Raw genomic sequence first — 13,612 nt, forward strand, 5'->3', positions numbered from 1 at the left:
ACTTCCTTTTTTAATGTCAAAAACTGCACAGATGGGGGTTGGCCTTTGTGGTATAGCAGCATCCTACATGGTCACTGGTTCAACCCTCAGCTGCTCCACTTTTGATCCAGCTCCCTGCTAACAGACTTGGGAAAGTAGCAGAAGATGGCCCAAGTGCATGGGTCCCTGCACCTACGCATGAGACCCGGAAGAAACTCCTGGCTCCTGGTTTTGGCACGGCCATTTGGGGAGTAAATCAACAGATGGAAGATATTGCTCTCTCTCTCTCTGTAACTCTGCCTTTCAAAATAAATAAATAAATAAATCTTTAAAAAACAAAAGAAAAAAACATAAAAAACTGGGCAGATACTCACACGATAGTAATCATACTTTTAGGATCTGTTGGTTTAAAAAATACAGTGATAGAGATTATGATGAATTTACTAGTAATTTTGAGTAAAATTTTATTTATCACAAATTTTGCAGGTTTTAAAAAGCAGTGACAGACCAGTGTTATAGTACAGCATCCCATGTGAGCACCAGTTCAAGTCCCGGCTTCTTCACTTCGGATCCAGCCGCCTGATAATATGCCTGCAGTGGAAATGGCCCAAGTCCTTGGGCTGCTGCATCCATGTAGAAGACCTAATGGAGTTCCAGGTGCTGCCTGGCTTCAGCCTGGCCCAGCTTTGGCTGTTGCAGCCATTTTGGGAATGAATCAGCAGATGTGTTAGTACAAAGTTAGAAGTGCTAACTATATGTGTAAGAGGAGCCTAAGGAAACAAGGCACTGTGGTGCACGGGAAAAGAACATAGCTGCCTTTCGCAGCTCTGGAAGCACATCTTGGAAGTTGCCCAATGTTTTTTACAGCAAAGTACTGCCCAAACCCCAAATACTTTACAGGTATTCCCAAACTTTCCCTAAGGAAGGCACCCACGGGGAATCTCCTCTACCTGGTGCCAGATGGGCTGCCCAGCCTGATAACACTGAGTAATAAAACCTTGGGAGGAATTTGACCCAATTCACATCCAGTAAATCCTTTGTCCAGGAGAAAAGGCAGTCTGTAAGGAGAAAGGTGGGAAGAATTGGACCCCATTCCCTTAGAAGCCCCACTCTGAACACAAATGGTGCGCCCAGCTCTCAGCTGTCTCCTGGGATGCCCACCTGGCCTGTCAGGTGTATTCTCTTCATCAGACTGTGTGGCCTTGCTTTCCCCAGTCTGACTGACTGGGCAATCTCTCTCAGATTCTTTCTGGAGAGGTGCCCATCAGTCCTGATGGATGCCCTACCCCATTCAATCTTTCTGCCTTGTTTTCCACTCCTCTCTGTCTCACATCTCTATTCTTTCTTGCATGAAGACAAGAATCTATTTCCATCATCTCTGCTAACAGATCGAGGATCTCTCTGTAACTCCAACTTTCAAATAAAGCAGTCTTTTAGAAAAAAAAAAAATCCTATGATTGGGGCCAGCTCTGTGGTATAGTATGTTAATCCTCTGCCTGTGGCGCTTGCATCACATATGGGCGTCGGTTCGTGTCCTAGCTGTTCCTGGCTCTCTGCTATGGCCTGGGAAAGCAGTAGAAGATGGCCCAAGCGCTTGGGCCTCTGTGCCCATGTGAGAGATCGGGAAGAAGTTCTTAGCTCCTGGCTTCTGAGCTCCCAGCTCAGGCCATTGCGGCCATTTGGGGAGTGAACCAGTGGGTGGAAGACTTTTCTCTCTGTCTCTCCCTCTCACTGTCTGTAACTCTATCTCTCAATTAAATACATAAAATATATTTTTAAAAAATAAAGAGAATACCAATTAAAAAAATCCTATGATTCAACCTCACTTGCTACTCTATAATAGATTCTTATCCCCAATTCAATCTCAAACATTATTTATCTATGATTATACTACCTTTCCAATTATATTTATACCTGTATACTTAATGACTTACTAGATTATCCCAAAAGATAGGAATTGACATTTTAAAATTTTAGAACAGGTTTAGAATTATAGAAAAATTGTGACAATATTAGAGTTCCCATACACACCACATCCAATTTCCCTCAACATTAACACCTATATTAATATAATTTGTGACAATGAACCAACAATTACACATTGTTATTAATGAAAGCTAAAAGTTTATTCAGATTTCCCTAGTTTTTACCTGATTTTTGCTTTCTGTTCCAGGATACCACCCAGGGTATCACATTACATTTGTTTAAAAATATGGATTTATTTATTTGAAAGGCAGAGTTACAGAGAGGCAGTGGCAGAAAAAGAGAGAGAGGTCTTCCATCTGCTGGTTCACTCCTGAAATGGCTGCAACAGCCGGAGCTGGGCCTATCCAAAGCCAGGAACCAGGAGCTTCTTCTGGGTCTTCCAAGAGGGTGCAGGGGCCCAAGGACTCAGGCCAACTTCTACTGCTTTCCTAGGCCACAGCAAAGAGCTGGATTGAAAGTGGAGCAGCCAGGACTTGAAGTGGCACCCATATGGGATGCTGGCACTGAAGTTGGTGGCTTAACCTGCTACACCACAGTGCTGGCCCCCAAATTACATTTTAGCCATCATGTCTCCTCAACCTTCTTTTGGTTGTAGCAGTTTTTCAGTTTGTTCTTTTTAAAAATTTTTAAAATTAATTTGAAAGGCAGAGGAAGACAGAGAGAGTGTGGGGAGCAATCCGGACTAGACTGAGTTGCTCGAATTAGGACTTATTCTATGCATCTGCTCTCCCACAATATGGCGCTGGGAGAGAAGTAAACAGCTTCCGCACAGCTGCCTCCAGTTCAACCAATTAACTGTAGGACTTGCTCCTGATTGGAGAGCAGCGTACTCAGCCGAGTTGGGATTGGCGGAGGAGGACTATAAAGGAGGAGAGAGACGGCATGCACCAGGAACATCTATGGGGAACATCTAAGGGAACCCGTGCAGCCCCCAGAGAGCCGGCCGGCGGTGTGCCGCTCCCCTGCGGAAGTGGGGAATGCGGCCAGGGGGAACTGCCCTTCCACGGAGGTGGAAGGGATAGTAGCCAACCCGGGAAGAACCAGCAGAAAACCCGGGGAGGGCCGAGCAGACGAAAGAACAGCGCAGGGTCCTGTGTCGTTCCTCCACGAAGAGGGGGAGCGACATAATGGTGCCGTGACTCGGATATGAAGCCTAGGCAGGGTTCAGTGTTGCTCCTCCACGAAGAGGGGGAGCGACAAGAGAGATTGATGGATCTGCCATTCACTGGGTCACTCCCCATATGCCCACAATGGCATTTACCTGGGGCTGAAGTCACGAACTCAATCAAGTATCCCATGTGGGTGGCAAGATCCAGTTTCTTGAGCCATTTGCCTACTGCCTCCCACAATTGCAGGAAGCTCTAAAATCAGGAGCAGAGCAAGACTCAAATCCAAACATCTCAAGCAGCATCTTAATGGTCTTGCTCCTTAGGCCAAACACCTGTCCCTGTCTCTGTCTTTGATAATCTTGACAGTTTCAAGGAGTACTGGCCAGGTATTCTGTAGAACGTCCCTTCAGCTGGGTTTTGTCTATGTCTTTCTTATGATTAGAGTTATAAATTTTTCAGAGGAAAACTATTATGTGTTACCATTATCACATCATATCAACATAAATACTATCAAAATGATTTATCACTGTTGATGTAACCATTGATCACCGGGCTTAAGAAATTGACAGTTACCTAAAATATATTTTTAAATATTTATTTATTTGAAAGAATTACAAAGAGGGAGAGCCTGAGAGAGAGAGAGAGAGAGAGCAAGCAAGCGAGTGAGCTATCTTCCACCTGCTGGTTCTCTCCCCCAAATAGGCCAGGCATAAGCCAGGCATTGGGATCTTCTTCTGGGTCCTCCATGTGAGTGCAGGGGCCCAAGCACTTAGGCCATCTTCCCCTGCAGAGAGCTGGAGAGGAAGTGGCGCAAGCCAGGTCTCAAACAGCACCCATATGGGATGCCAATGCTGTCGACGGCAGCTTAACCCGCTGCACCACAGTGCCGGCAAGAAATTGTTACCTAATTTTTAAAATATTGTTTAAAATATTCATTTATTTGAAAGAGAGTTATAAGCTGGAGCCGCGGCTCAATAGGCTAATCCTCCACCTAGAGGCGCCGGCACATCGGGTTCTAGTCCCGGTCGGGGCGCCGGATTCTGTCCCGGTTGCCCCTCTTCCAGGCCAGCTCTCTGCTGTGGCCAGGGAGTGCAGTGAAGGATGGCCCAAGTGCTTGGGCCCTGCACCCCATGGGAGACCAGAAGCACCTGCCTCCTGCCTTCGGATTAGCAGGGTGCGCTGGCCGCAGCGCACCAGCCACAGCAGCCATTGGAGGGTGAACCAACAGCAAAAGGAAGACCTTTCTCTCTGTCTCTCTCTCTCACTGTCCACTCTGCCTGTCAAAAAAAAAAAAAAAAAAAAAAAGAGAGAGAGAGAGAGAGAGTTATAGAGAGAGGGAGAGAGTCAGTCATTCACTGGTTCATTCCCCAAATGGCCACAACAGCCAGAGCTGGGCTGATCCAAAGCCAGGAGCCAGGAGCCTCTTCTGGGTATCTCATATGGGTGCAGGGGCCCAAGGACTTGGGCCATCCTCTACTGCCTTCCTAGACACATTAGCAGGGAGCTGGATCAGAAGTAGAGCAGCTGGGACCCAAACTGGTGCCCATATTGGATGCTGGCACTGCAGGCTGGGGCTTTAACCTACTGTGCCACAGCACCAGCCCCTGCTACCTAAATTTTTAAATGTTTAACCCAGAATTATCTACAGGAGAGGACTTATACACAGTCTTGATGATATCTGGACTGGACTTATTAATAGATGTAGCTTGATAGCCATCAAAACAGAAAGAAAAAGTTGCCTGGGGAAAAGTAGAAATTGGATTGGCTTTCAAGCTTCAGCACTGACATTTACTAGATGTATGAATGGACAAGCCACTTCTGAATCTGTAAAATGGGATAATAGTATCAAATAATTCTTTTAAAAGCACCCAAAAAGGGGATCAGCGCTGTGGCACAGTGGGTTAATGCCCTGGCCTGAAGCGCCGGCATCCCATATGGGCGCCGGTTTGAGACCCGGCAGCTCCACTTCCTATGCAGCTCTCTGCTGTGGCCCGAGAAAGCAGTGGAAGATGGCCCAAGTCCTTGGGCCTCTGCACCCATGTGGGAGACCTGGAAGAAGCTCCTGGCTTTGGATTGGCACAGCTCTGGCCGTTGCGGCCAATTGGGAAGTGAACCATTGGATGGAAGATCTCTCTCTCTGCCTCTCCTCTCTCTGTGTAACTCTGACTTTCAAGTAAATAAATAAATCTTAAAAAAAAAAAAGCACCCAAAAAGAAAATGTATGTCCCTGTCCCATACAATATTATATTTTTAGATTGGAATCCCATGTAAAAAGAAAATACTCTTGGAAAGTGTAACATCTTAAGTAGTTAACATCATTTTATAGACTAACTTCCAACTGCTGGCTGAGCAAAGAAAGGCCAAGCTGAGTGGAGGAAAGGAGAGGTGGGAAGGCTCCTCACAGTTAATAATTTGTTTTTGTTGCCCTGCTTCCTTTTGTCAAAGTCTCCTTGTCATCTGAGCGTATAGGAGATTTCCCAGATGTTAGGGAGCAAAGAGCAAAAGGTTCGAGTTTGAGGTGAACTACATATAAATAATTTTGGCATTATTTTTTGAACACTATATATGAAAGAGAAACCATTTCTTTTTAAAGGTGCAACAATTCTTCCAAGCTACTGTAGTAACTTCATTTTTGAAACAGACATGAAGCATTGAATAATTATTCAGAGATGACAAGGCTTCCTGCCTCATACCACTTAATTTGAATAAGAATACCAAAGTTTTTGCATTCATAGGGTTTTATGCTTAAAGAGTTCTTGAACCTGGGAAATAAAGCAACTCCATCCTAGGTTAGGACTAGTAACCATTTAAGTGTTTACACACGAACAAAGGAAATATATAGAGAAAACAAGACGCGGGGTTTTCTCTGTTTCACCGAATGATCGCTGTGCCTAAAGCAGGTTAATTGGGTAGACTGCAAAGAGCAATGATACAGATTCAAGCGTTTAACAACAGAGTTCAAACAAGATTCGAGACTTTGAGAAATTCTCTGAACATCTTTGTATGTTGGATTTCATCTACATAACTGTTGTTGAGAGGATGTGACTAGGCGTGCAAAAACAATTTGTAAGAACCCTTGTTTCTCATCCAGAGCATGTTCGATTGTCAGTAACAGTGCATTGGATACTATTCATTGAGGGCGGCTTCTGAGCTTTCTGTTTGGAAGCCTAGTGGAGGCAAAAGCAGCATTGCATTTAAAAATAAGGGCTCGCCACACAGATTCTTTAGGTTCGCGAATGCGGTAACGTTGGAAACCAGGCTGGCACCATCCCTTTCAGTCCCAAAGCTTATGTGGTCCCACTCTTTTCCGTAACGTTTGGGGGCATTGCTACTTGTCTTGTTGTCGTTTTCTTTCTACACCTAGCAAAAACAACAACAATCCCCTCGAATGAGGCAAACATGAAACGTTTACAATCATCCTTGTCCGGCTGTTTTCCCTACTTCGAGGTCGTTAACTCTTGACGTCCTCAAAAACCAAAATCCGCGTGAGGGACGACGCAGGGCAGGACTCCTTAGACCTTAGATCCAGGGAATCAAGCACGTTACAGTCAAACGGACACCAGCCCAGGTACATATCTCAGACCGCCAAAACTCACGTTGCACCCTACTCAACAAAGATAACCCTCGCGAGAAAGGACTGAGCGAGAGAGAGGAAACCCGCTATCTCGCGAGAAGAGGGTCGTCGGAAACGAGGAAATGGCCCCCTAAGAGACCGGCCCCCGTCAGTGGGCGGGGCCATGTCAAATCCGTCCCCTTCCGCCTCCTTTCCCCGCCCCCAAGCCCTGAGGTGTTGGGCCGGGGGTGCAGACAGCGGGGTTCTCCCGGTTCTAGTCGGTGGGCTCAGGGTCGGGTTCAAAGCCTCCGGAACGCGCTTTGACCAGACTTGAGGAGGGGGGGCGGGGAGGGACCTGCGGCTTGCGGCCCCGCCCCCTTCTCCAGCTCGCCAGCGAGCGGATAAACCCGCCTCCTGTTTCGCCCGGCCCTGGGGCCGCGTCCCCGGGCAATTCAGTAGCCGAGGCCTGAGCTTCTGCTTGCAGGTGTCGGCTGCGAGGCCCCCAGGGTACGGCCCGGCTCGGCCCCATGGTGGGTTTCGGGGCCAACCGGCGGGCTGGCCGCCTGCCCTCCTTCGTGCTGGTGGTGCTTCTAGTGGTGATCGTTGTCCTTGCCTTCAACTACTGGAGCATCTCCTCCCGCCACGTCCTGCTCCAGGAGGAGGTGGCCGAGCTGCAGGGCCAGGTCCAGCGCACCGAGGTGGCCCGCGGGCGCCTGGAGAAGCGCAATTCGGACCTCTTGCTCTTGGTGGACACGCACAAGAAACAGATCGACCAGAAAGAGGCCGACTACGGTCGCCTGAGCAGCCGGCTGCAGGCCAGGGAGGGCCTGGGGAAGAGATGCGAAGATGACAAGGTAAGGACGAGCCCAGAGTTTGGTACGGCTCCGGCGTGGGGTATTGGCCCAGCAGCAGTTGCCTGATCTGTAGCCCTGGAGGCTCCCTTTGCCTCAACAACCATGTTTCAGACTTTTCCCCGGTCTAGCAGTGTCACATTCTCCAGCCCCTGCCAGACAAAACTGGCTGTAAGTTGTGGTTCTCCAGAGTGGCTTGCGTGTGATGCCGCCTTTCCCCTCAAGCTCAGCTGCTGAGCTGGCAGTAGTAGTCATCTGGCCTATGTGGCCGCCTTAGGCTCACAGACATACAAATCTGGAGGCTGCCAGGTTTTCGTGGAGATGGTGGTCTCATCCTTATTCTGTGCACACCGATTGACAGTGATTTCTTTATTTAAAGAACAGGGCCTCCTCCACATAGGGAATTCACATTTTTGAAGCAGTGGCTTCAAATTTCGATAGTGCAATGTATTAAATAACTAAATCAAATATTAATAGCTTTTTGTGATCAAAATGTTAGGATAGATGGGCCTTGGAGCCATATATGGGCCACCGTGGTGACTTGGACATAATGAAGCCATAATTATGTATTCAGTTTGAATTGTTAATGAAATTAACCCAAAAGGTAGACCCTAAAAATAAATTCTGAGCAACAGCAGAATCTCCTGTCTGTGTCCTCATTGTCTTTGAAAAAAGACATTTTGTGTACCTTAGTAGTTGAAGTTTATGGCAGACGATACAAAGTTTAAACTTAAAAAGTTTAAAACTGGACTGTACTCATACTTGCTACTAAATGATCTTTGTTTTCTCCAACATATTGATAACTGTATTTGTTTGGGACTTGCCCCTTCTGTTGCTATAGTAAAATTGTAAAAATGTTTGGGAGTATTAATAGATACCTTTCTTTCTGGTCCCTTTGCAGTAATCTTCACATTGTAAGTTTTTACTTTATCCAAGTAATTTATAGTGAATTATTATAAATTAAAATCTTTATGAGCACCCAACTTCCTTATTGTCATTAGTCTCTACCCTCTTATTTCATGACGGTTAAGTCCCTCCGGTTAAGTACTTCCCTATGGCCCCTTCCCTATTCACCATAATATAGATACTCTGAGAGGGGCAAGGAGTCAGCAGATTTATGCACAAACTAAACACTGAACTCTAAAGACTGGAAAACTCTTGTAGAGTAGGCAGAAATCCATAAAGTGTTGCAGTATTAAAATGAGGTCTTCTTGCTTGGGATAAACATTACTATTTAAATTCTTTGGAAACACAAAGGAGAGATAAAAGTCTTTTCTAGTAATTCTTATTCTGGATTGCATCTCTTCCATCTAATGGATGCTATTATTAGTCTCTTTCAGTAAGTTTTCACTTTTTACCTTCAACCAGGTGTAGGTGTCCCCTGTTTTTTTTTTTTTTTTTTTTTTTTTTGGACAGGCAGAGCGGACAGTGAGAGAGAGAAAGAGACAAAGAGAAAGGTCTTCCTTTTCCGTTGGTTCACCCCCAATGGCCACTGCGGCTGATCCGAAGCCAGGAGCCAGGTGCTTCTCCTGGTCTCCCATGCAGGTGCAGGGTCCAAGGACCTGGGCTATCCTCCACTGCACTCCCTGGCCACAGCAGAGAGCTGGACTGGAAGAGGAGCAACCGGGACAGAATCCGGCGTCCCAACCGGGACCAGAACCCCGTGTGCTGCCACCACAGGCGGAGGATTAGCCTATGGAGCTGCGGCGCCGGCCAATGTCCCCTGTTCTAAAAAAAATGTCTTTGCTACTTAAATGACACCCTCCCTTCTCCCAGTAAACTAGCTTCCTTTTTTCTACTGTCGCTGCTGAACTCAAATTGTTGCTGGTTTATAAAGACTCCATCTGCTTCCTCTTCTTCAGCCTCATCCTTATCCTTTGAAATTCTGTCCTGCCGTCTTTCTTTACTTCTCTTTTCTGAAGCTATGCCCTTGAAGGTCACAAGTGGCAGTCTTTCTAGTCAAATCCAGAGAACATTTTGATTACCAATCAATTTAATCTCTCAATAGTTTGGTCCTGTGGGCTGTCTCTAGCTTTTTGGAAACAATCTCCTTTCTTGCTTCTGTTATGTTGGACTCTCCGGATTGGCCTCTTTCCTTCTTCCCTGTATTCTTGGCTGATTTTTATTTTTCCACCAGCCACCTAATAATGCCCTCTGTTTTGGGGCCTCTGCTTTCCCCCAGAGCAGTAATCACCAAGGTGGTGTTCAGCAGAATAATAGAATGTTGGAATTGTTCCTAGGTGGTCAGGAGAAATAAGGAAAACCTTTTTGGAGGGAAATGCTAAGTAAAGTTTGAGTTCATAATGCCTACTATCATATAAAGTGTTGTGGCACAGCAGGTTAAGCCCCTGCTGGTGACACACAGGCATCCTATATCAAAGTGCCAGTTACCTCCTGCTAATGTGCCTGGGGAGGCAGCTTTGGCCTGGCCCCGGGTGTGGCTGTTGTGGCCATTTGGAGAGTGAACCAGGGGATGGAAGGAAGGTCTTTGTGTCTCCCTCTCTTTCTCAGGCTTTTGAATAAATAAATAATTCTTAAAAAAACTTATTTAGTTTGATTTAACTCAGTCTTTCTCAGTTTTTAATTTTTTTAAATACTCCTTTGAAAATCGGAATGGGGGGAGAGAAAGAAAGAAATTTTCCATCTGCTGGTTTAGTCCCCAAATGGCCACAACAGATGGGGCTGCATGTTGAAGCCAGGAGCCAAGAACTCCATCTGAATCTCCCACAGGAGCTGCAGGGACTCAAGCACTTGAGCCATCTCCAGTTGCTCTCTCAGGCACATTATCAGGGAGCTGGATTGGAAGTGGAACATCTGGGACTAGAACCTGGGCTTATATAGGTTGCTGGCATCGCAGGTGGCAGCTTAACCCACTGTGCTAAAATGCTGGCCCCCTTTTTCAGTTTATTTGGTTATAACTGAACTATTTTCATGGCTTACCAGTTAGGATACTGAAGATTATAGTGAAGAAAAATACCTTGGTTGAGAACTATTGCCCTAAATTTTTTTTTTTTTTAAGATTTCTTTATTTGAAAGGTAGAATGACATAAAGAGAAGGAGAAACAGAGAGAGAGAGAGAGAGAGAGATCTTCCATCTGCTGGTTCATTTGCCAAAATGACTGCCACAGCTAGGCTTGGGCCAGGCTGAAGTCAGGAGCCAGGAACTGTATCAGGGTCTCTGCTGTGGGTGGCAGGGGCCCAAGCACTTGGGCCATCATCCTGTGCCTTCCCATTAGTAGCAGAGTAGCTGGGACTCAACCTGGTGCTCTGATAAGGGATGCCATTGTCACAAAAGCAGTAGCTTAACCCTTCTCACCACACCAGCCCCTCTTAACTACTTTTTTAAAGGTTCTTTCTTTCTAATTCGTCTTGATTTTCATTTTGATTTCAAAGGCAGAGACAGAGATCTATCTGCTGGCTTATTCCTCAAATGTCTACAACAACCAAGCCCAGCTAGGCTGAAGCTAGCAGCCAGGAATCCTATCCAGGTCTGCCATGTGGATGACAGGGCCCTAACCACTTGAGCTATCATCTGCTTCCTTCCTGGGTGCACAGTATCAAGAAGCTGGATCAGAAGCAGAGGACCAGGACCCAAACTAGGCATTCTGATATGGGATTCAGGCATGCAAAGTGATGTCTTAGACTGTGTCAAACACTTGTCCCTCTTAACTGCTTTTTTTTTTTTTTTAAGATTTATTTATTTATTTGAAAGACAGAGTTACAAAGAGAGAGGAAGAGATGGAAGAGAGAGATCTTCCATCTGCTGGTTCACTTCCCAAATGGCTGCAGCAACCAGGTTGGACCAAGCTGAAACCAGGAGACAGGAGCTTCTTCCAGGTGTCCCATGTGGGTATAGAGGCACAGGCACTTACTTGGGCTTGTTGCTTTTCCAGATGCGTTAGCAGGGAGCTGGATTGGAAATGGAGAATTTGGGATTCTAACCTGTACCCGTATGGGATGTCAGCATCACAGGCTGTGGTTTTATCTGTTACACCACAGCACTTGCACCCTTAACTGCTTTTTAAAAAAAGTTATTTATTTACTTGAAAAGCAGAGAGAGAAAGACAGTGGTCTTCTATCTGTTGATTCACTCCCTCAATGTCCACAACAGTTGGGGCTAGGCAAGGCTGAAGCCAAGAGCTGGGAACTCAGTCCAGGTCTCTCACTGGGTGGCAGGGACCCACCTAATTGAGCCATCTTCTGTTTGCCTCCTGGGTGTGTATTATCAGGAAACTGAATTGGAAGTAGAGCAGGAACTTGAATCCAGTCACTTCAGTATGAGATGTGAACAACCCAAATGGGTTGTTAACTGTGTTACCATATGCCTTTCCCTTAATTACTTTTAAATGTTTGGCTAATAGTCTGTGTGACTGGCTCATAAATGTGTTATCTGTTACTTGTATGCCAAATCCATATTTTGAGCTATCTATACATCTTTGTGGGAGTTCTTGTGAATGTCTCTTCTTGGAGTTAATGAGAGGCTGCTTACAATAAAGGATAGTCTTAGTCTCTTTTTTTAAAATAAACTTTTATTTGGATCAGTTTTAAATCTAGATAATTATTCTGACACATAGTTTCTTGTTTTATTAACATCTCATGTTAGGGTGGCACATTTGTCACAATTAATACACTGGTATTGATAATATTATTAACTAAAGTCTGTACTTCATTCAGTCTCTTCAGGTTTTCCTAAGGTCCTTTTCCTACTCTAGGATCCCATCCAGGATACCAAATTATGTTTAGTCATCATGTCTCCTCAGGCCCTTTTGCATTGTGACAGTTTTCAGACTGTTTCTGATGACTTTGACAGTTTTGAAGATTATTGAGTAGATATTTTTAAAAAGTTTTTAAAATATATATAATTTTAATTTACTTGAAAGGCAGAGTTACAGAGCAGGAGAGACAGAGGGAGAGAAAGAGAGAGACAGACCTTCCATCTGCTGGTACACTCCCCCAATGCCTGTGATAGCCAAGGCTGAAATTGGGAGCCAGGAACTCAATCTAGGTCTCCCAAAAGGGTGTCAAAAATTGTCATTGCTGGCCGGCGCCGCGGCTCACTAGGCTAATCCTCCGCCTTGCGGCGCCGGCACACCGGGTTCTAGTCCCGGTCGGGGTGCCGGATTCTGTCCCGGTTGCCCCTCTTCCAGGCCAGCCCTCTGCTGTGGCCAGGGAGTGCAGTGGAGGATGGCCCAGGTGCTTGGGCCCTGCACCCCATGGGAGACCAGGAAAAGCACCTGGCTCCTGGCTCCTGCCTTCGGATCAGCGCGGTGCGCTGGCCGCAGCGCGCCAGCCGCGGCGGCCATTGGAGGGTGAACCAACGGCAAAGGAAGACCTTTCTCTCTGTCTCTCTCTCTCACTGTCCACTCTGCCTGTCAAAAAAAAAAAAAAAAAAATTGTCATTGCTGTCTCCTAGGGTTGGCACTAATAGGAAGCTGGAGTCCATCCCAGGTACTCCAGTGTAGAAGTGAGTGTCTTAACCACTAAGCCAAACACTTACCCCTGTCAGTTATTTTGTAGACTATCCCTCAACTGAGATATATTTGATTCTTTTCTTAGAATTAGACTGGGATTATAGTTTTTGAGAGAAAGGCCTCAGAGGTAAAGTACCAGAATCATATCAAGGAACGACTCTTAAAGTGGGTTTATTACTGTTGATGTTAACCTTCATCACCTGGCTTGAGGTAGTGCTTGTCATGTTTCTCTACTGTAAAGTTACCTGTCGCTCCCCCTCTTCGCGGAGGAACGACACTAGACCCTGCGCTGTTCTTTTATCTGCTCGGCCCTTCCCGGGTCTGCTGCCGATCCTTCCACCTCCGTGGAAGGGCGGTTCCCCCTGCCACTTTCCCCACTTCTGCTGGGGAGCGGCACACCGCCAGCCGGCTCTCTCCGGGGCTGCTCAGATGTTATCCGGATGTTCCCCTTCGATGTTCCTGGTGCATGTTGTCTCTCTCCTCCTTTATAGTCCTCTTCCACCAATCCCAACTCTGCTACCCACACGCCGAGTACGCTGCTCTCCTCCAATCAGGAGCAGGATCAGCTCCTGCTAGGTCATCACTCAAATTGGTGAGCGGCAGCTGCGTAGAAGTTGTTTACTCCTCTCCCAGCGGCATATTGTGGGAGAGCAGATGCATAGA

General features: G+C 46.3%; 1 protein-coding gene across 2 annotated transcripts in view; it reads left to right on the forward strand.

The window, feature by feature from the left end:
• The first annotated feature begins 6,771 nt into the window (after positions 1-6,771).
• The window catches only part of GOLM2 (golgi membrane protein 2), a 117,405-nt gene continuing 110,564 nt past the window's right edge, over positions 6,772-13,612 (forward strand). The window contains exon 1 of one of the 2 annotated variants that reach the window (XM_002717928.5): positions 6,772-7,481. In XM_002717928.5, the coding sequence (XP_002717974.2) occupies positions 7,155-7,481 (327 nt within the window). In that variant the 5' untranslated portion in view covers positions 6,772-7,154. The remainder of the gene's footprint in view (positions 7,482-13,612) is intronic. The other variant, XM_002717930.5, reaches the window with a different exon arrangement.

This window comes from Oryctolagus cuniculus, chromosome 12 (genome assembly GCF_964237555.1).
Source record: "Oryctolagus cuniculus chromosome 12, mOryCun1.1, whole genome shotgun sequence".
NCBI classification, from domain to species: Eukaryota; Metazoa; Chordata; class Mammalia; order Lagomorpha; family Leporidae; genus Oryctolagus; species Oryctolagus cuniculus.